The 21,890-nt window shown below is 36.8% G+C and overlaps 1 protein-coding gene across 4 annotated transcripts in view; it reads left to right on the top strand.

The window, feature by feature from the left end:
* The window catches only part of EPHA7 (EPH receptor A7), a 212,558-nt gene that overhangs the window by 56,819 nt on the left and 133,849 nt on the right, over nt 1–21,890 (top strand). For 3 of the 4 annotated variants that reach the window (XM_070733225.1, XM_070733224.1, XM_070733226.1), the window contains exons 4-5: nt 4,709–4,864; nt 6,256–6,591. In XM_070733225.1, the coding sequence (XP_070589326.1) occupies nt 4,709–4,864; nt 6,256–6,591 (492 nt within the window). Of the gene's footprint in view, nt 1–4,708; nt 4,865–6,255; nt 6,592–14,318; nt 14,376–21,890 lie in introns of those variants that run through there. The other variant, XM_070733227.1, reaches the window with a different exon arrangement.

Below are 21,890 nucleotides of genomic sequence, written 5' to 3'. Positions count from 1 at the left end.
AATTTTTTAATTATCATCCCATCCATTTCTTTAAAAGGGAGTCAAACTGTCTGTTGTTGGCTCATAGAAGCCATCTACTACCCATGTAATGTAGACAATTGTAATAGATTATTTTTAATGCATATTTCCTAGATGTATAAACAATTGTTTTCCATTGGTGTATAAAAATGATAATGCTAAGAATTGAGTATGATGACCTAGTCTTAAGTGGCCAAACCAATTCCTGACCTAACTGAATTTATGCTAACCTCAACTGTTTCAGAATAGACATGATTTAAATTAGTAAACAGGTTATTTCCCCCAGTTTCTGAGCTCCTCTTAGAATAAAAGTGCTGAGAAATGTATTGTCTTTTCTTAATGGCCTAAGAGTGATAGTTTTATGAATGGCAGCTGGTATAAGATATAATCTGACCTCATTTATTCTCTCCTGTTTTTTTCATTCCTTGATTGGCATATTTTGAACAATAGTCCACTTTGCAGATAAAATTCTGGTGTCCTAAGAGGTTTCTCCTATAATAGCCTTGGTGACGCAATGGTTAGAGTGCAGTAATGCAAGCTGCTTCTGCTGACTGCTAGCTGTAGTTCACTGGTTCAAATCTCACCAGGCTCAAGGTTGACTCAGCCTTCCATCCTTTCAAAGTGGGTAAAATGAGGATCCAGAATGTTGGGTGTGATATGCTGACTCTGTAAACTGCTTAGAGAGGACTGTAAAGAACTGTGAAGCAGTATATAAGTCTAAGTGCTATTGCTATTGCTAATAATGACAGAGTTGAAAGGGACTTTGGAGATCTTCTAGTCCAACCCCCTGCTTAGGCAGGAAACCCTACACTTGTTATCCAACATCTTTAAAACTCCTAGTGTTGGAGCATTCACAACTTCTGGAGGCAAGCTGTTCCACTGATTAGTTGTTGTAACTGTCAGGAAATTTCTCCTTAGATCAAAGTTACTTCTCTCCTTGTTTAGTTTCCGCCATTGCTTCTTGTTCTACCTTCAAGTGCTTTGGAAAATAGGTTGACTCACTCTTCTTTGTGGCAACCCCTGAGATATTGGAACACTGTTATCATGTCTTCCCTGACCCTTCTTTTCATTAAACTAGACATACCCAGTTTTTTGAAGATGGGAACTACATCAGCTCTGGTAGTTCCCTGGTGCTCCAGGACCTTTGAAAGATATAGTTCAGTAGTTCTGAGATCTCATCTGCCAGTTCCTTCAGAACATGGGATGTGTGTGTCTGATGAAGGATTGTCGAGCCCCTTGCCTCTTTGGGGCCCAGGGAGTGGTGGAGGGTGGGAGAGGGTGGAAAGGATTTGGGCAATAGCCGAGTCCCCTGCGGGAGGAGTGGAGGGGGGAACAATGGAAACCTCATTGCTGCCAGGGACTGGGCCCTCTCAAAGTCGCCCTTTCCAAAACTCACAGCGCTCCTGGTAGCCGGGTGGAGTGAAGTTCAGGCCCATATGCAGCCCTGGCATTCGCTCACCAATCTGCAACAATGACCGTGAGCGTTTGAAAAGAGGGCGGAGAGTGGTGAGCCTGCCTCTTTATACTGGGCCTCACTGCCCTGCCCTCAGGCCCCCACCCTGCCCTGCGCTGATTCCTCGGCGGTGGAGGCCATGTTGTCTGGACCCGTCGCAACTATCAGCCCGCCTCTAGCGGCTGGCCTTCAATTTCCTTCAGAACCTCGGGGTGTAATCCATTTGATCCTGGTGATTTGAATTCATTTAGGGTAGACATGTGCTCTCTTATAATTTTCTTCCCTATTTTAATTTGTGTTCCAAATATGTTTTTTTTGTGATGCTATTTTATAACTTAGCTTAGCTTAGCTTAGTTTAGTTTATCTTATCTTATCTTAGTTTAGTTTAGCTTAGCTTAGCTTACTTTAGCTTACTTTAGCTTAACTAACTTAACTTAACTTTAACTTAACTTACATGCCGCCCCTCTCTGAGGACTCGGGACGGCTTACAATATATAAAAATAAAAATAAAAACAACATAATGTTTTTGATAGGTTGGACCTGTTTTTGATAGGTTGGACTGTTTTTCCCTTTGTGTAAAGACAGATGCAAAAAACATGTTAAGTGGCTCTGCTTTCTCCCTGTTGCTTCTCACCTTCTTGCCACTTTCTCCCTGCAATGGACCAATTGTTTCCTTGACATCTTAGTAGATGTGATTTAACATTTATTTTCATTCTAAGCTTTTCAGTCATCATGTCTTTAAATTAAAATAGTGTTAATCTGCTTACTTAGAAATAAGAACGAGTGAATGTAATAGACCTTCTGAATTGATATCTATGGGATTGTGCTGCCAATTTAATTTAGTTTTGCGTGAGCTTTTTGCCATGGTGGAGATTTGCATATATATTAACTTTGTCATCACTTGCTGATTTGAATGTACCTATGACGATTTGATGTGTTTGCACAAAAAAGGTAATAGTCAGTACAATTGACTGGATATGGGAAAACACACACTCACACACACACAGAGAGAGAGAGAGAGAGAGAGAGAGAGAGAGAGAGAGAGAGAGAGAGAGAGAGAGAGAGAGAGAGAGGAATGAAAGAATTGTTGTATTAAACTATGATATTTACGAGTCATCATTTTAAAATGTAAAACTAAAGCAAGACCTTTTTCAGGCAAGGACATTTCTCTATTGGGTAAACAATAGTGAATGAGTCAATTTTGATAGACATTATGAATATATATATGACAGTTCCAGTATTATTCTCCGCAAAGACAAAAACATTTCTGAGAAATACTTGACAGGTGATAGCAAATGTTTTGTTGATGTGCAGCCAGAAGATACTTCTATTTGAAAATTTCATTCACACTGTTACTGAAGAACAACTAAAAATCCTGTGTATACTTTTGTATTCAGTGAAACTTTTTGATGGAAACATACATAGTTTTTAAACACTATTGTCATTTCAAAGAAATATATGGAATATTGTTCAGTTGAAATTACTAATATGACTAATTCTCATGTTCAGATTTATTACTCCCCTATCACCTTAAGTCATTTATTGTAGATTTCTGAGTCTTTTTTCTGCACTTTTTTTTAAAGGAGTCCAATAAATATCATTTCCCTACCGATTTAGCTTGGTGATCTAGGTTGTGTAACGATTATTCTGATTTCTTAATGGTGGTTCTATTTTTTATTTTTTTATTGTTGTTCTTCAGCTTCTGAATGTTGTCTTTATTGTTGTGTGTTTTAATGATTTTCTTTATTATGATTAGTTGTCCAGAGTCATAAATTTGAGATAGGTAGATGTATAAAGTGAATGAATGAACGAGTGGATAAATGAATGAAAGAAAGTAACAAAGAAACATTTTATGGCGAGATGGATTTTGTATAGTAGCTAGTCATATTTCCTGAAGCTTGGCACACATCTCATATACAGACCTACAAACACATAATTGTATAATAAATGCCACAGAAAGTATACGGTTATCTTTGTACAATTGTAGTGATAGTGACTACAGTTGTAATGATAATGACTACTACAAGAAGCTAAAAACTGGCATGGCCAATGCATGTTGTTTGCACTTGCCTCCTAATTTGAAAAAAATTTGAAAAAAATTGAAAATAATTATTTTGTTGATAGCCTATCTTAATAGATTTGCCTTAAGCATGAATCCATTACTTTGGTAACTTAGTCGGCCATTAATATTGTTATAAGGGACACATTTAAAATAGTATATGGTTGTTTTATTCTCTATGAACAAAGAGCTGCTCTAAATCCTTTGTTCATATTCTCTATGAACAAAGAGCTGCTCTGAATTTTGCTTAAGTAACAGTGCTGGTGGATTTGTCTTTTCTGCATATATATACATTCTCAGAATACTGGGAAAGATTCCTCCAAGCAACCAGGGTGAGTCTTCAAAAGGCTGTTCATTTGCAGTTTGTCCCTCCAAATATTTTTCACAACAGTTGTTTATTATTGTTGATTTCTTTCAGCCGACTGAACAAACTGAAATATAAAATTAATATTTCTTTTACTATGGGACAAGGGATGAGACCGACATATCAGAAGATAAGATCATTAGTAGCATAAAGATAATATGTAAAGAATGGTTACAAGAATGCATCCTTTTTTGAAAAATATTTCTGTGCTTATTGAATTGTGTGGGTCATATGATAGCAATGAAGAGTTGATATTAAAATTCATGTCTTCTCAGATTGGATATAAGCTAATAGAAAATACTTAAAAAAATCATATTCTACTTTTGAAAATTGCATAAGGTCTTCAAGCACAATGTTTTGGAAATACTTACAAATGTGTGAAACAACCAAAATTAATAATCTATATTATAGGGTAACACGTTTTTGATTAAAGAAAAGACCCAGAGTTGTGCGACTAGATATAAACTTATCACACAAAATAAATTCCATTAATTCAATAAATTCATTTATAAATGGATTTAGAACCAGTAAGCCTATAATTCTGGGCTGCAAAAGTCTGAATGAACTCTGGATGATAGGAAATTGATATAGAAAGTCCTACCATTTTAAGTCCATCTTTTGGAATCCAGATTGTTGCAGTCTGGCAGCTCTAAAATAATAGAATTCCAGTTTCAAACAAAAATGTAAATGTTTTGAATATCTTCATTAAGAGCATATAGCGTATGTTTTCTCTATACCTAATACTGAAGTGTGTTTACAAGAAGTTATATACCGTAAGTTAAAATTATTCCTGTTTTGTTTTCTTCTTTCTTAGCCTGCGGACGTGGATTCTACAAGTCATCTTCACAAGATTTGCAGTGTTCCCGCTGCCCAATGCACAGTTTTTCAGACAGGGAAGGATCTTCGCGATGTGATTGTGAAGACAGCTATTATAGAGCACCTACTGACCCACCATATGTTGCATGCACAAGTGAGTTATTCTTGAATTGCTTCCTATTGCATAGGCAACCACAATAATTGATTTACCCTTCCACTATTTAGTTCTGTAGGACATTTTCTAATGCATTTTACAAAACAGCAAAAGGGATAAAGTTAGAAAGAGGTTGGGGGGGGGCACTTGCTATTTTTTAATTTATTTTTATTTATTTATTTTGTCCAATACACAATAATACACAATGAAGGTAATAGAGGACACCTTTGAGGAAATAGAATTAGAGAAAGAATAGAAGAGAGGGTATAGGATAAAATAATCAATGAGAGAATAGAAGAAAGATATAGGGATAGAAGAGAAAATATATGGGATATAGGAGAGACAATAGGACAGGGGCCGGAAGGCACTCTAGTGCACTTATATGCATGCCCCTATTCTCAGCCTCTGGCTGCTTCCTCTCCACCAAATGGTCAGGCCCCACTTGTTTAGCCAAGAGAGCCCTAGTATGACCGTCTCTGTCAATTTGGGAGTTATAAGGAACCTAATTGATCCCAGTGGTCTGCTACCTCCAGCCTCACTGGTTCAGTTAAATGGGAGACGTGGGCTCCTCCCAAAAGGGATCTGTCGACTTGGTCAAACTTAATTAGTGGGTCAGTTTCTTTGCTCTGATCCCTAGCTTCAGGACTGTGAGCAAGTTAATCAGACATCTGGTGCAGCCCTGTTAGTGCTTCAAACATGCCTTGAGTTCCTGTTTTTGAGGCAGGCTAGGGAAACTTCATGAGCTGACACAATGTAGATTCCAATAAAACAAATAGCTGTGTTTTTCAGCATAACCTGAAGAAGACGCTGAATTACTTAAAGAAGGAGAATATGATTCTTATAGATATTTTCAGCTGGATATATCTAAGGTGGAACAGCATCAATTAAGAATTTCTGAGAAGAAAAACAAGCCATTAATGAATATTTGCAGACCTCTCAAAAACAAAGCCGTACCCCATGTTGTTTTGTAAATCACATTACCGAAGATTTAAAAAACCCTTACATTTATTCCAATTTGAGGAGAATTCCTCAAAATGAAATTTTTATCCCTTTAAATGCTTAATTTGGAACAAATGTAAGTATTGGAATAAATGTAAGTCAGCTTCAGAGGCATATTAACTTATCCTTTAATTCCAGACAAGAAAAGCTGCAAAAAGATCTGAGGTAAATGCATAGAAAATGCCTTTGTTTTCTTAATGGGAAATAAATATGGCTTCTTGTCAATTGAATTCAAGTAGGAGTTTTCAGTAGTGCGTGGTAGATAAAATGAAAAGTTTAAAGCCTGGTAAGCTTTAGCTTGGATAATTAAAACATGAGCTAAATTTTCCCTGCTGATTTTTCTTTCAATCTCTATCCTCCCCATCCCTGTTTTGTGTTTGCATTTAACAAAGGACCGCCATCTGCACCACAGAACCTTATTTTCAATATTAACCAAACTACTGTGAGTTTGGAGTGGAGCCCTCCTGCTGATAATGGAGGAAGAAATGATGTGACCTACAGGGTATTATGCAAAAGGTGCAGCTGGGAACAGGGTGAATGTGTTCCCTGTGGGAGCAATGTTGGATATATGCCCCAGCAAACTGGATTAGCAGACAACTATGTGACCGTCATGGACCTCTTAGCTCACGCTAACTACACTTTTGAAGTTGAAGCTTTAAATGGTGTCTCTGACTTAAGCCGTTCCCAGAGGCTTTTTGCAGCTGTTACCGTTACCACTGGTCAAGCAGGTAAGTCGTCATATTTTAGAGCAAAACAAAGAGAACTATATTGTTAACAACTGAAAGGAGGCTTATAGATTTACTGCACACAATTGCATCCATCTCTACATCGCCAGTAGCACATTATTGGTGTGATACTGATTGCATAGATAGCTTTATGTCAGAGTATTTGGGTTTCTGATGGCTTGACGTTTTCAAATTTTGAATGATTGCCAGCCTGAATTTTGATGCACATAGACTGGCATACTAGTTAGGCTAGCTTATTAAATAGCAAAAAGACAACTAGGTTTGTCTAAAGCATCACTATTTTGGTCAATGACTCTAAATCAAATCAGATAAATAAAACTTTTGCTTTGTGGAATAAGATAGAACTGTTAGCTTTTTATATAAACAATGTAATAGCCGAATACTTTGCAGCTCCATTAATTGACATAGATAAGTTATAGGTTTGCTTAAATTTGCTTCAGTGGGGCTTTGAGATGTTTAATGTTGGTTGAATTTTCCCTTGTGAGTTTAAATTATTTTTGCATGTGTTCTTAATTTATCAAGGAATGACTAAAACAGAGAGACAACATGATTTACTAATGCATTTTCACTGTTCAATCAAGAAACCAACCATGTGCCTTTTTTATAGTACCGCCATCTAGTATTTTCAGAGTTATATTTAATTTTGAAATGATTTGAAGCCTTCAGTATATATCTGATTTACTTAGTGCATTCAGTATTCACAGTCTTCTTCCAAGACTATGCTTCCAGTTTATTTTGTAGCTTCAGTTATTTTATGATGAAATTCAGTGAGACTACAACAATTATTCTTTGTGGCTTATATTTATGATAATCTGACAGGTGAAATGTCAGGCAAAATCACATCAAACTAGAATGTCCCCATAGGGGAAAATGTGTTTTAGTGATTTTGCATATTGAAATAGAAAACTTCCTATTCAGGTATGTGAAATAATAAATTGCTTGTTGATAAAATGGTGATCTGAGAATGCTGTGCTATTCGTGCCTTTTTATTGTTTGTGCAGAAGAGATTGGTAACTCTAGTTGCTTTCTGAGTTTTCAGTAAAATCCCTATGCGAAGTATTATTTTTTTTCAAGGTTCAGATGAATAACTTTAGGCTAGAGAACTATTTTGGGAATTTTGGATATTAGGTTATGCTTACAGTAAACAAACTCTATTCAGCGAATAAGACAAGATATGCATAAAGAGGTTAGATGATGATGATGATTATTTTGTTTCATTGTTTCTTTTTGTTTTCCCATCAATCCTCAGCCAGACATGTTATTGGCAAGGAACATCACACATGCAATTTCCATGTAATCCACTCGTTCAATGTGCTGTTTTCACATTGTGCGGTAATTCTTGAAATAATTGTTAACGTAGAGGCTAATTTTATTAAGCAAAACTATTTGTGTATATGACCTGTTAGTAATAATTAATTAACAGTATGTGTAAATTAATCACATTTATTTCCTTGGGATAGCTTCTCCATGCTCCTGTGTAAGAAATAATCAGAATAAATAAGGAGGAAAATATATATTATCAGACTAAATTAAGTATTGGGCTAAGGGCCTTTTGCAGCTGTTGAGTTAGAGTTCAGTATATGTGATATAAATTTTGCCAGTTTATATCATGTTTTATTGCCTCTTATTACCACAGTAACTTGATTTTTCTTTAAGAAAATGCATGATGAATGCTATGCTTAGACAGAACATAGAATTGGGACCTGGGAAGCTTCTAGTCCAACCCTCTGCTCAAGACAGGAGTCCCTAAACCATTCCAGTCAAATAATTGTCCAGTCTATTTTTGAAAACTTCCAGTGACAGCATAAGGCTAATAGAGGAATAGCATAAAGGTTGGTGAAGGAGACTTGCTTTTACTTATACAGTTTAAGAATGACTCAAGAGTGTTTTATTCAAGCATTGGTACAAAATAAAGATAAGATCATGAGAATACAAAAATAATAGATCTTGGGAGAAATAATGTGATCTTCAACTGTTATCCTTTTTAATACTGCTGCTTAGACTCTATTTTAGGGGAAATGTGAATAGCAACACTCTGTAACATTATGATTATGAAGAAGAAAATCTAATTTTCTTCATTATAGAGTTTCAGAATTCAGATTCTATCGCACAAAAGATCCTGAATGTTTTGTCTTAAGGTTGGCTAGGAAACCTTTATGGGATTTGAAATCTACATATCTTAAAAACGATAAATTTGAGAAACGATGTGTTAGGCTCTTGATCAGCAGGGGTGGTTCCTTACCTTTTCAGATTAGTACGCATCGTGACATTTCATGTGCCCATGTTCGCCACACTCGCTCACACGCATGTGCATCCCCTTACGTGATTTCACTTCACACAAGGGGGCGCACATGCGTGTGAGTGTGTATGCTCAGAGGGACGATTTTACTTCCGTGCATGCTCAGAGAACCGAAACATCACAGAAAATTACAAAACAAATATTGCAGCGCATACGGACTGGGGCATAGACAGCACTAGAACCGTCATGCCAAAATTACATCATCAGCGGGCCACTACCAAAGCGCCCTCTCGCAACCGCATTGGTAGGTACCCAGCCCTGGTCTTCAGGCACCCAAAACTACTTTTGCCTACCAGTCGAGTTTCTGGGGCATATACTCCTCTGTTATTTTATTTATAGTAACTCTTTGGTAACTCTCAACTACTCTAACTATTCCATCTTGAAGAAATTTCTGGGCAAAGAGCACAATTTCCATTTCTCCTGTTGGACAAGAACTAAATTATACTCTTTCAGTTTGCCCATTCTTTGCCTCCGTTTGTTCTACTCACCTTAAATTTGTAGCTGAGGATTTTGACTTTTATTTATGCACTTGTATTATATATTATTCTACTTCTCCATTATTGTACTCTTTGTCCCGTGATCTTACATTTTTATTCCTTGCTACATAACCTATATTTAATTAATATGGACTGTAATATAGATTGAAACATCTATCCATTTTCATTTTGTAGGATTTATTTTCTGGACCTATGCCTATAATAAATCATTTGATTTGATTTGATATCTGCAGCTGTGGAAAATTCAGGAAAATAAATCAAAGTTTGCATACATCACTGCATTCATTCAGTTTCACCTAGACGTAGAGTTGAGTGGGTCTTTGTGTATAATTTTGTATAATTAAAAAAAAATGTCCTGAAGATATAGGTATTTTAATTGAAAGAGATATGAACAGAGGTAGATTTTGAGCAGTTATGCATAACACAACTCTTTCAGTCACTTATGTCCCCCTAGATAGGAAGGTAATCTGACAATAAATATTAAATTAATTTCAGTCAGTCTAATATGAGTTTACTTTATTTTTAAAAAAACATTAAATCTTCTCTTTGATTTACAAGGTAAGATTTGTAATATTTCTTAAAACAACCTTTTATTAGACTCACAGAAATAGTCTGTATCAACTGCAGCATTTAAAGCTTCATTTGTGGATTTACTACTTCCCCCTCCCCAGCTTGTTACGAAAAGGAACAAGAAAAATGAACTATAATGTGAAGAAGTATAAAACAACAAACCAAATCAAAGGAAGCCATTAATATAGCATATTGGTGAAAAAATGGCATTATCTGATGATAACTTGCTAATTTAAATGTGTATGTGTATTTTGTCCCTAGTTTTGCTGTGTTGATTGCCAGGTTTTACAAATTCCTGTTGATGTTGATTTTCAATACATAAAGATCCTGAATCTCAGCATCAATAGGAAGTAAGGCTTTTCAGGAAGTAAGCATTGTATACGATGTGTAAAAATAGATAAATAAACAATCCACTTTATACATGCACTATTCTCTGTTCTGTTTGTGGAACAAGCTATGTAAGAAACCTTTTGTATATCCTGAGAATCAATCATTCAATCCATAAACAAAAGAAACTTTTTACTCTTTGTATATCAGTTTAATTTTGCTTTATGATAAACTCTGTATGTTATAGTAATCCCCTTAGGAAGAGAGGTGAAGTACGGCAATATATAATCGACAAATTAGATAACCATTTGTCTGAAGTGGTGTAGGGTTTCCTGCCTAAGCAGGGGGTTGGACTAGAAGACCTCTAAGGTCCCTTCCAACTTGGCTATTCTATTCCATTCCATTCCATTCCATTCCATTCTATTCTATTCAGAATAATCAGGGATCCCTCTTGATTCCAACATAGTGCAAAACCATAGACATATCCTGCCAGAGTCAGAGAGATGTTAGTTACTTCATAAGACATGATTCGAAAGATCTCTGACAAAAGACACCACAGTAATCTTAGAAGTGTTGCCACTACTTGTCTCAGCATTTCAACTTTCTTCTCTTCAGTGCAGGAGAGATCATTAAAAAGTCAAGCAATAATTCCACTATGAATATGATGACATTGTTCACATTTTTTCTTCTGTGAGTGGCATGCATGAAATGCATGCTTTTTCAATTAGTCCTATTGTCTATGAAAACTTCTTTTCATGAACAAAGTACATAAATACCAATACATTTCTTGATTTTTAAAAATATTTCATTAGAATGTTACTTCCCTAGAAAAATGGAGATTTCTGCTCATTTGATTTAAAAATGCATCTTTGTTTAAAACAAGATATTTTATTTGAACATTATCAAGACCCAAAGAATGAAACCTCTTTATTTTACTTTATTGTTCTGAGGGCAATTCAGTTTGCTGTATAAATTTTGGCCTTCATGGTTAAGTGGGGAGGAAATATTTTAGAGAGAATGATTGATGTCTATAATTATGTCTAAGAAAGCTTCGAATTCAGTGGAGAGATTTGACTTCTGTTCACGTGTGTGCAGTTACACATAACAAATATACATTTACTATGGAGGGGAGAATATAGCCTGATTTATAGTTGTGTTAACTAGAATTTATACGATTCTTATTTATGTCTGTGATTGGTTGTACTATACAAAGCAGTAGTTACCGTATATACTCGAGTATAAGCCGACCCGAGTATAAGCCGAGGCACCAATTTTTGCCACAAAAACTGGGAAAACGTATTGACCCGAGTATAAGCCGAGGTTAGAAAATGCAGTGGCTACTGGTAACTTATAAAAATGGAAAACAATAAAATTACATTAATTGAGACATGTTTTAGAATATTTATTTTAAAGAAAACCAGTAAACTAGCTCTGTAAATTTAAAAGAGGGTAAACAAATTAACAATATTAACAATAAATTAAAAAGTAAAAAAAGTAGCTCGATCAGGAACAAAGCTAAAACCTAAGAGTTAAAATCCTTCAAAACTGGATTCCTTCTCATCATTAATTGGATTTACATTATTGTTCTGTTTTTATATATGCTGTGAGCCACCCTGAGTCCTTGGAGAGGGATTGCATACAAATCCAATTAAATAAATAAACAAACAAACAAACAAACAAACAAACAAATAAGTGTATCCAAAGAAGAGCTTCAGCATTAGCTGCTGTGAGGTTATCAGCATAGAAAACCAAATACAGATAGATAGATAGATAGATAGATAGATAGATAGATAGATATAGATAGAAAGATAGATAGACAGACAGACAGACAGACAGAAAAATAGATAGATAGATAGATAGATAGAAATAGATAGATAGATAGATAGATAGATAGATATAGATAGAAAGATAGATAGATAGACAGACAGACAGATAGAAAAATAGATAGATAGATAGATAGAAATAGATACAGATAGATAGATAGATAGATAGATAGATAGAAAGAAAAATAGTTAGATAGAAAAATAGATAGATAGAAATAGATACAGATAGATAGATAGATGATAGATAGATAGATAGACAGACAGATAGATATAGATAGAAAGATAGACAGACAGACAGACAGACAGATAGAAAAATAGATAGATAGATAGATAGATAGATAGATAGATAGAAAGAAAGAAATAGATACAGATAGATAGATAGATAGATAGATAGAAAGAAATAGATACAGATAGATAGATAGATAGATAGATAGATAGAAAAATAGATAGATAGAAAAATAGATAGATAGAAAGATAGACAGATAGAAAAAGAATTCCTGTCTAGCTCTGCCTCATAACACATTATTAGATCCTATCCAAGCAAGGACAGCAACTACCACAAAATACCATTTTTTAAACAGTTTAAATCCTTTCAAAGGAGGGGGAGGAGAATCTGACAGCAGGGGGCCTTTTTAATCCGACTCACCATTGCAAATGGCTGCCTTCTTTGCTTGAGCTAGGGAGAGGAACTACGGCGTGCGAGAGGGGACAAAAGCTGGTGCCTCCTCGCTCTGGCTCAAGCAATGGCGCCCTCGTGTGGTGACTTTGTCAATGACCCGAGTATAAGCCGAGGCTGTGTTTTTCAGCCCATTTTTGGGGCTAAAAAACTCGGCTTATACTCGAGTATATACGGTACTTTATGTAGTCAGACTTGCTTTATGAGAGTAAACCTGTACCCTATAAATTGCTATTGGCCAATTCAATTAGGTGGTTATATTCATAACAATAACCCATTATGTTGTTTGAATTTATTTACTCTTCAGGGTTTTATTCACAAAACAGAAATCATTGCTTAAAGATAATATCAATTTATTTAAAGAAATGGGAAAAACATAAAATGTATACAAGTCATTTTTTTGTTCTATCTATGCAACATTGATTTTAATGAAATAAAGTAAAATAAAAATAGGAATATTAATGCCAAATCAGAGGAGACTAAATGTGCAGATTATTACAATTAAATGCCACATGATTTGGAATAATATGAAGGAATTTTTGTGACAAATTTCAAAAAAGAGTTGAGGTTATGTTGTACAGGATTCATTATATAATTATATTCCAATATAGTTAAAATAAAATTTAGCATGCAGTTTTATAAATTGTGGCAGATTTACCCTATCTCTCTCTCTCTATATATATATATATCTGTTATCTATCACTTATTGTATATAAACGTTTATTGATAATAAATCAGAAATTAATTTTTAAATTTAAACTTACATTTCCCCCCTTGGATTCATTCAAAAGCATAACTTCCCCAATGTCTGTTTTCAACTAAAAGTCCCTACAACATACTATTTTGAATCTCATTTTCAAAAACATTCTCTTTTCCTGATGTTACATTTCCAAACATAAGTTTTAAGGGATCGTTTTTAATAGGACAAGGATGGGACATTCACTGGAATCTGAATGAAGTGGCGAATAAATTGAAGCAGTTTTTTTTAAAAAAATTGTAATAGCTAATAAGTTAGCCTTGTGTTTATATTTAAACATGGTGATTCAGTTATAATGGTAGATAAATACAGATAGTCTTCTTTTAGAAGTATTAATTGGGACCTTCAACTTAGGTATTAAGAAGCAGTCACTGTTTGTTCGTTTGTTTGTTTGTTTGTTTGTTTGTTTGTTTGTTTGTTTGTTTGTTCGTTCGTTCGTTCATTCATTTATTCATTCATTCAACTTTTATGCCGCCCTTCTCCTTAGACTCAGGGCAGCTTACAACATGTTAGCAATAGCACTTATTAACAGAGCCAGTATATTGCCCCCACAATCCGGGTCCTCATTTTACCCACCTCGGAAGGATGGAAGGCTGAGTTAACCTTGAGCCGGTGATGAGATTTGAATTGCTGACCTACAGATCTACAGTCAGCTTCAGTGGCCTGCAGTACAGCACTCTACCTGCTGCGCCACCCTGGCTCACTATGTGAGACCACAACTGTGCTTATAACCTTGCTTCATTTTTCATTTGCTTTACAGATCTGCAAAGTTTGTAAACGCAAGCCTTGATTACGATTTTATTCTTTCATCACCCTCATAACTGTAAATGGTCTCTGTACGAGAGGTTACTGAATGAGGACTACCTGTATATTGGAGTGGGCTGCTCCTTATCCTCCAGATGTCAAGAAATACAAATGCAAATACAAATATCAAGAAATACAACAGAGGTAGATAAAGCTGCATATATAGCTGTGATGGTGAACCTATGGCACGCACTCCGGAAGTGGCACACAGAGTCATCTCTTGGGGCACGGCAGCCATTGTCTGTTGCTCTTCTGGGTGTCATTACGGACATGCCCACCGACCAGCTGGCCTGTGTATGCACATGTGTGCCAGAAACTGGAATGTGTGTCATAAGCTAGAAGGTCAGCTTTCCAGTGTGCACATGTACATCAGGGAATTGCTCTTCTGGTTTCTGGTGTGCCCTTACATGCTCACTAGGTAGCTGATCCTCCAGTTTCTGATGCTCCCTGCATGCAAGTTCCTGTTTTGGCACTCGGTGCTGAAAAGGTTTGACAACACTGATCTGGCTTATTGCATTAAAATGATAGTGCCCATAATTATTGGAATGACAGGACTTCTTATTTTCATATGAAGCTTATTTTTCATAGACAGCCATTGATTTTTTTAAATTTAATTCCAGCATAAAATAAGTTACGTACCTGACATTAAGTTAACTCAGGGAGTAATAAATGTTATTTTGGTTAAAGCAGCATAAAGCAATCAAAGAACTTTATCTATAAAATGGTACGAATACACTTAATAAAGAACAGCATGCATCATTGTTCTTTATTGTCAAAATACTCAAACATAAAGTTTAAAATGTAAAGAAATAATAGGCTATTTAAAAAAATATTAGCCATGTAATAGTATAGAAAAACATACGAAAATTGCAATCATAATTTTATTGTAAATTCAAGCTTGTTTACAGAGCATGCATAAAAATTCTACATTCCTTTTCTTAAGTACAAGAGACAGAAGTAAAAATAGATAAATGCAAAAAGTGAACTTGAAAACAAAACACTAATTTATAAGCAAGGCATTTGTTTTACACTTTTTAAAATGCTTTTCTTAAAAGAAAATATTGTATATGTACTACTTTTATAAAACTTTTCTCAGTTAATTGAAAAAGTATAGCAGAGTGATGGCGAACCTTTTAGTCATGGAGTGACCAAACTGTGTGTGTGTCTATGCACAAACTGAAAGGTGCACATGGACATGTGCACATACACAGCAGAGACCCAAAGACCAGCTGGCTGGCTGGAGGCAGGATATCCCAATACTGGCAGCGCAGCAAGAGGTGAGATCTTCTTTCATGAGCTTCTGTTTTGTCATTTGCAGGGAGATAAAAGCTCACGAAAGAAACGCCACGGAGATCTGATCCGGGGCGATGGCACGTGTTCCAGCAGAGAGGGCTCTGCGTACCATCTGGCACATATGCCATGGGTTCGCCATCACGGAGCTAGACTGGTTATTTTCTTTAAAAAATGTATCAAATTGTAAGCGAAGAATAGTGTTTCCTGTTTTAAATTCGGTTAATCAACAAATGTCTTCTAAATTTGTACTAGAATGGAATAGAATGGAATAACAGAACAGAATAGAATAGAATAGAAGTTAGAAGGGACCTTGGAAGTCTTCAAGTCGAACCCCCTGCTCAAATAGCATGAAGAACTAGAATAAATAAAGTTCTTATTATATCTATTGGTAGGTTTAAGTAAAATCAGTGCTGGCATATATCTTACTAAAATAGTAAATACCCTAAATTAAAACAATACAAAAACATCAATATAAGAAATACCATTTCTTGCACTGTTTTGATCTTTATCGGTATAGAAATGTCATTACATCTGAATAAGTTTTCTAATGTCTTGATATATGCCAAGTAATAATCTGGAGAATATTTCATGACTGTTTCTTTACTGTTGGTGGTTTATCATTAAAGGCAGGAGCTAGTCATCATTTCAGTATATTCATTGTCTCTTCTAAAGCTCATTGTTGAACCTGCTGCCATAAGTTTGGTCTTCTTAGATTTTAATTGACTTTTAGTATTTGCAGTTGCTGGTTCTTTGCACTTTTGGCTATCAGGGTCGTGTCATCAGCATAATACAGGTTATTTATGTTTCCATCTTCAATTTTAAACCATGCCCTTCTTCCAATTCAGTTCCCTTTATTCAGCATAAGCATAAAAAGACTGTGTGCAGCCTTGTCACACTCTATATGATAGCATGTGTTCAGTGAAAAGTAGATGGTCAAATATCTGATATTTTTTCATCACTGTTTTAATAGGAGATTGAGCAAAAAATAGTCAATTGCTTTAGAGGACAGAGAAACTTGCCTAGTCGAAGTGTTTCTCCATATTCATGAATGCGACTGGCTTCCCCTCGTGAAGACTTCGTGCTATTTACCTTACTCCTCCTTTTCAAAAATTATTTGGAACAAGACAAGATATAAAAATCTTCAGAGATAGTCCTTCAGAGATCAAGTATTGTTATTTTTAAAAAACGTTTTAAAAACATCAGCATACAGATGAAAATCAAAATTAGAATATCATGAAAAAGTTCATTCATTTCAGAAATGCAACTTAAAAGGTGAAATGTAATATATAGGAGAAACTCATTGCATGCAAGGCAAGATAGTTCAAGCCGTGATTTGTCACAATTGTGATGATTATGGAGTACGGCTCATAAAAAACCCAAATCTACTATCTCAGAAAATTAGAATATTACATGTGATCAATAAAACAAAGATTGTACATAGAATAATATTGGACCTCTGAAAAGTATAAGCATGCGTATGTACTCAGTACTTGGTTTAGGCTCCTTTTGAAGCAATTACTGCCTCAATGTGGCACAGCATGGAAGCTATCAGCCTGTGGCACTGCTGTGGTGTTATAGAAGACCAGGATGCTTCAATAATAGCCTTCACCTCTTCTGCATTGTCTCTCATCTTTCTCTTGGCAATGCCCCATAGATTCTCCATGGGGTTCAGGTCAGGCAGGTTTGCTGACCAATCAAGCACAGTAATTCTATGGTTATTGAACTAGGTTTTGGTTCTTTTGGTAGTGTGGGCAGGTGCCAGGTCCTGTTGGAAAATTGAAGTCAGCATCTCCATAAAGCTTGGCTGCGGAAGGAAGCATGAAGTTCTATCTCTCAGTAGACGGCTGCGTTGACCCTGGACTTAATGAAGCACAGTGGGCCAACACTAGCAGATGACATGGCTCCTCAAATCAATACAGACTGTGGAAACCTTTGCATCTCGTTTGAAAACCAAGGACCCAAGTATTTGGAAGAATGGAGAGCACACATAGCAAGATGCTTGAAGTCTAGTGTGAAGTTTCCAGAGTCTGTGTTGATTTGGGGAGCCATGTCATCTGCTGGAGTATATTATGTTTTATCTTTTAAGTTACCCTATTGAAATAAATGAACTTTTGCACGAATGTTTCGAGTTTCACCTGTACTGTATATGAAATTCACTCTGTGAAGATCATTTTGAGGGGGCTATACTTTTATAGGCATTTGCTGCTGAACTGTTCAAAGGTATACCACAAAGCCACTCACTCAGGTGCTAGGAGCAGCTCTTGCCAAAATATCAATCCAAAAATAAAACTAGACCATTCCTATTCAGCCCAAAAGCTCATCAATGCTTCATTTTAAGGGAAGCTCACAAAGCATTAAAACATGTAGCACTGTCACTTGTGACTTTCCACAATAACAAAACATACTACCCAGGACTATTGCTCAAGCAAATTGACAGTCTATTTTACTGCCAATTCCAATATAAATGTTTTCTGCACTTGGTGAACTTTTGGTTCAATAATCTAGCCTGTTGCTAAACAAGGCCAAGTGCGGCATTCCCAATTTTATGATCTTTTTTCTACGGGTGTTAAGCAAATCATTGTAATTGCTAGGAGAATCATGTGGTTAAGCAAATTTGACTTCAGCTGAGAAGGTTGCAAAAGGCGATCTCATGAATCTGGGATGTTGCAACCACTGTAAATACATACCAGTTGCCAAGCACTTGAATTTTGATCATGGGGATGCTGCAGTGGTTGTAAGTGTGAGGGCTGATCATGAATTACTTCCTTCACTGCTTTTGTAACTTTGAGCAGTCACTAAGTGAATAGTTGTAGACAGGGACTACTTGTACGTCATACTAATTGCCAGTGGGTGAAGTAATTAATTATATCAAAATTGGGTTTATAAAAAAACCAGCTTTTTAACTCTGCAGAAGTAAGAACACAGTATTTTGTATAGCATACATTAGTTAAGGAGATCTACACTTCACAGAATAGTCCAACAGCCTAATTGCTACTTCGCTTGATCTTGTCCCTGTGCATCATGGTGGACAGACTAGCTTTCACCATCTCTGTTCAGGTTGGTGACATCTTCCAGGGCCTCTTCTACCTATCTTGCCTCATGTCCAGGTTCTCCAGCACAGTTCCCGTTCTCCATAAGCAGCCAGCCTTTCCACTGGAGTGATACCCATTTATCTACTCAAAATAATACTTTCCAACTGCTCTGTCGGCAAGGATGAGTTAGAGATGAGTGATGGGAGCTCAGCCTGTCCCACAGTGCTCAAACTACCAGAGTGTTAATCATTTCTGATCAGCAGATTCAGTGTCCTTAAACTGCTCTCCCAACACATCTCCTAACATAATTTTGTTGACAATTTGTTGAGATAGCAGTAAATTTCTAATATTATTTGATGTTATTTTCCTACTTTTAATATTAACATCGTAAATGTTGATTTTTTTTTTACAAAAGAGCTTCATTAAGATGAATGAGAACAAGTCTGATAAGACAAATACTTTGGTGGAATTATATATGAGTCTACCAGTGGAGTAAATTATAGCTACAAGCAAAGTACATTGATCCAAGAGGATCATTAACAGCTTTAGTCAATTAAACCAAGTACCAGGGAAAGGAAATGACACAATCATGATATAAACTTTTAAGATTTGTTGATTTTATCTGTTAATCATTGTCATTCTTTTTTACTCTTATATTAATAATAATAATAATAATAATAATTATTATTTATTAGATTTGTATGCCGCCCCTCTCCGAAAACTCGGGGCGGCTCACAACAATAACAACAATGTAACAAATCTAATACATTAAAAGAAATCTAAAACCCATTATTTAAAAACCATTCAACACACTCATACCATACATAAATAATAGTTTATTCATTCATTCATTCACTCACTCACTCACTCACTCACTTGTTGTAGAATTGACGAGACAGAAGCCAGCACTTTAGATGAAGGAAAGGTTTATTGCGCAGGTTCAAGCACAAGATAGCAAAATGAATGGCCTGAACCCCGAATGGGTGTCAGGATCCTCCTTTTATACCTTATGACTACCCATAATCTTGGGGGAGCATAGCTTCCCATATATGGTTATAACAGTTTATGGAAAATAACAGTTTTCAACATATATCATTAGTTGGCACATATACATGGGAACATCCTGTTTTGCTTAACATAAAAGAGGATGTAAAAACTGTTACAATGGTACATTTCCAGTAAGCAAGCCCCTTATACCCCCTTACACAACTCCCTACTTCCTTATCTTAGTTGCAGCTGCTGATTATACAGAAAGCAAGAATAGCCAAGGTTATAGTGACCTAGGCCCAAAGCCTTGGGCCTACATTCAAGTCAACTCCGGCTCACCCAGCCACTTTATTCCCCCCTTTGCGACTCTTCTTCCTCGGCAAGGAGAGTCGCATATTCGGTTTCAGCGGGCAAAACAGCATATTCAGCGTCATCATCCCCAGGTTCCATCCTCCGCCCATTCCTCATCAGCTGCTTTCTTCACTCGCGACCAATGTATCCAAGACTTGGACTCGGCTATCTTAATAGCAAGGGGAGATGTCATAATTACTGCATATGGTCCCTTCCACCGCCCCTCCAATGGTTCTTTTTTCCAATGCTTCACCCACACCCTATCCCCCGGCTGAAAGGTATGGCACTTGGTCACAAGCCTTGGGGGAGATTGTTCTAAAACATAATTCCTAAGTTTTTCTACTTGTTTATTTAATTCTTGTACCATTTCCATAGTCCATACTCCCCCCTTATGGCCCAACTCAGGCCATCCGGCCAGATTTCTCCTCAGAAGTGTGGGTGGACGCCCAAACATCAACTCATAAGGTGAAAGTCGGTGCTGCATTCGTGGAGCACTCCTTATGGAATAAAGGGCCAATGGTAAAGCGTCCGGCCACTTTAAATGCGATTCCGTACAAATTTTAGTAATCTTTTCCTTCAAGGTGCGGTTCATCCTTTCAACAGGAGCCCCTGACTGAGGGTGAAAGGCACTATGGAATCGCCAATGAATGCCCACTACCTCTGCCAGAGCTTGATTAACCTGATCAACAAATTCCGGCCCATTGTCACTAGAAATAAAAGAGGGACTCCCAAACCGTGGGATAATCTCTTTAAGCAGAATTCGAGCCACTTCCCGAGCCTTTTTAGTTTTTGTGGGAAAAGCCTCCGGCCACCCGGTGTACCTATCCACAATCACCAACATCGCCTTATAAAACCCACAACGCGGCATATCAGTAAAGTCAATCATTATTGTATCCATGGGAAAATATGCAACTGGTATTGCCCCAGGCGGCAGGACAGGTCCTTGCCTAGGGTTGACTTTCGCACAAGTCTGACATTGGCTCACCACTTTATTTGCTATTCCAGCCAACCTATCTATATAATAGTCCCGACTCAAAGCCACTTCCAACGCAGTCTTTCCCATATGAGTAGCATCATGGGAAAGTTGAACTAATTGCCAAGTCATCGAGGCCGGCACGTATATTCGGCCATCTGGTAAGGCATACCAACCATCCCTCACAACTGCCCTTAAATCATTAACCGCCCGCACACATTCAGTTACCGTGTAGGACGGAGTGATTTTTGGCGGAACTACTCCCAAATCCTGAGCTATCTGTATGGACAGGTCAGGTCTCGGGCCATCCCTTAGTGCCGCAGCCCGTGCTTCTGCATCCGCAGCCCGATTTCCAAGTGCAACTACGTCATCTCCCCTCTGGTGCCCTTTACAATGCATTACTGCCACCTTCTTTGGCCGTTGCACTGCCGCAATCAACCGCCGAATCAAATGACCATGCTGAATATATTTCCCAGCAGAATCCCTAAAACCCCTCTCTTTATATACAGCCCCATGTGCGTGCAATGTCAAAAACGCATATTTACTATCCGTCCAAACATTCAACGTTTCACCCGCCGCCCTTTCTAATACACGAATCAGAGCCCACAATTCTGCCACTTGCGCACTATATCCCCCTCCCAGTGGTGCACTTTCTATGACACGTTCATCATCAACAATGGCATAACCTGCCACCCGGCTCCCCTCATGCATATAGCTAGAACCGTCTGTATACCAATTGCGATCCGCTACTTGCAAGGGGACATCTGATAGATCAGACCGTGTCGAATATACTCTTTCCAGTACCTGTACACAATCATGTTCTATCCCTTCTTCACTTTCCACTGGCAATAAGGTAGCAGGATTCAGAGTTTTTGATATTTGCAGTCTAACA

The sequence above is a fragment of the Erythrolamprus reginae genome, chromosome 1, assembly GCF_031021105.1.
Source record: "Erythrolamprus reginae isolate rEryReg1 chromosome 1, rEryReg1.hap1, whole genome shotgun sequence".
NCBI lineage: Eukaryota > Metazoa > Chordata > Lepidosauria > Squamata > Dipsadidae > Erythrolamprus > Erythrolamprus reginae.
This window is presented reverse-complemented; position numbering and strand designations above follow the sequence as displayed.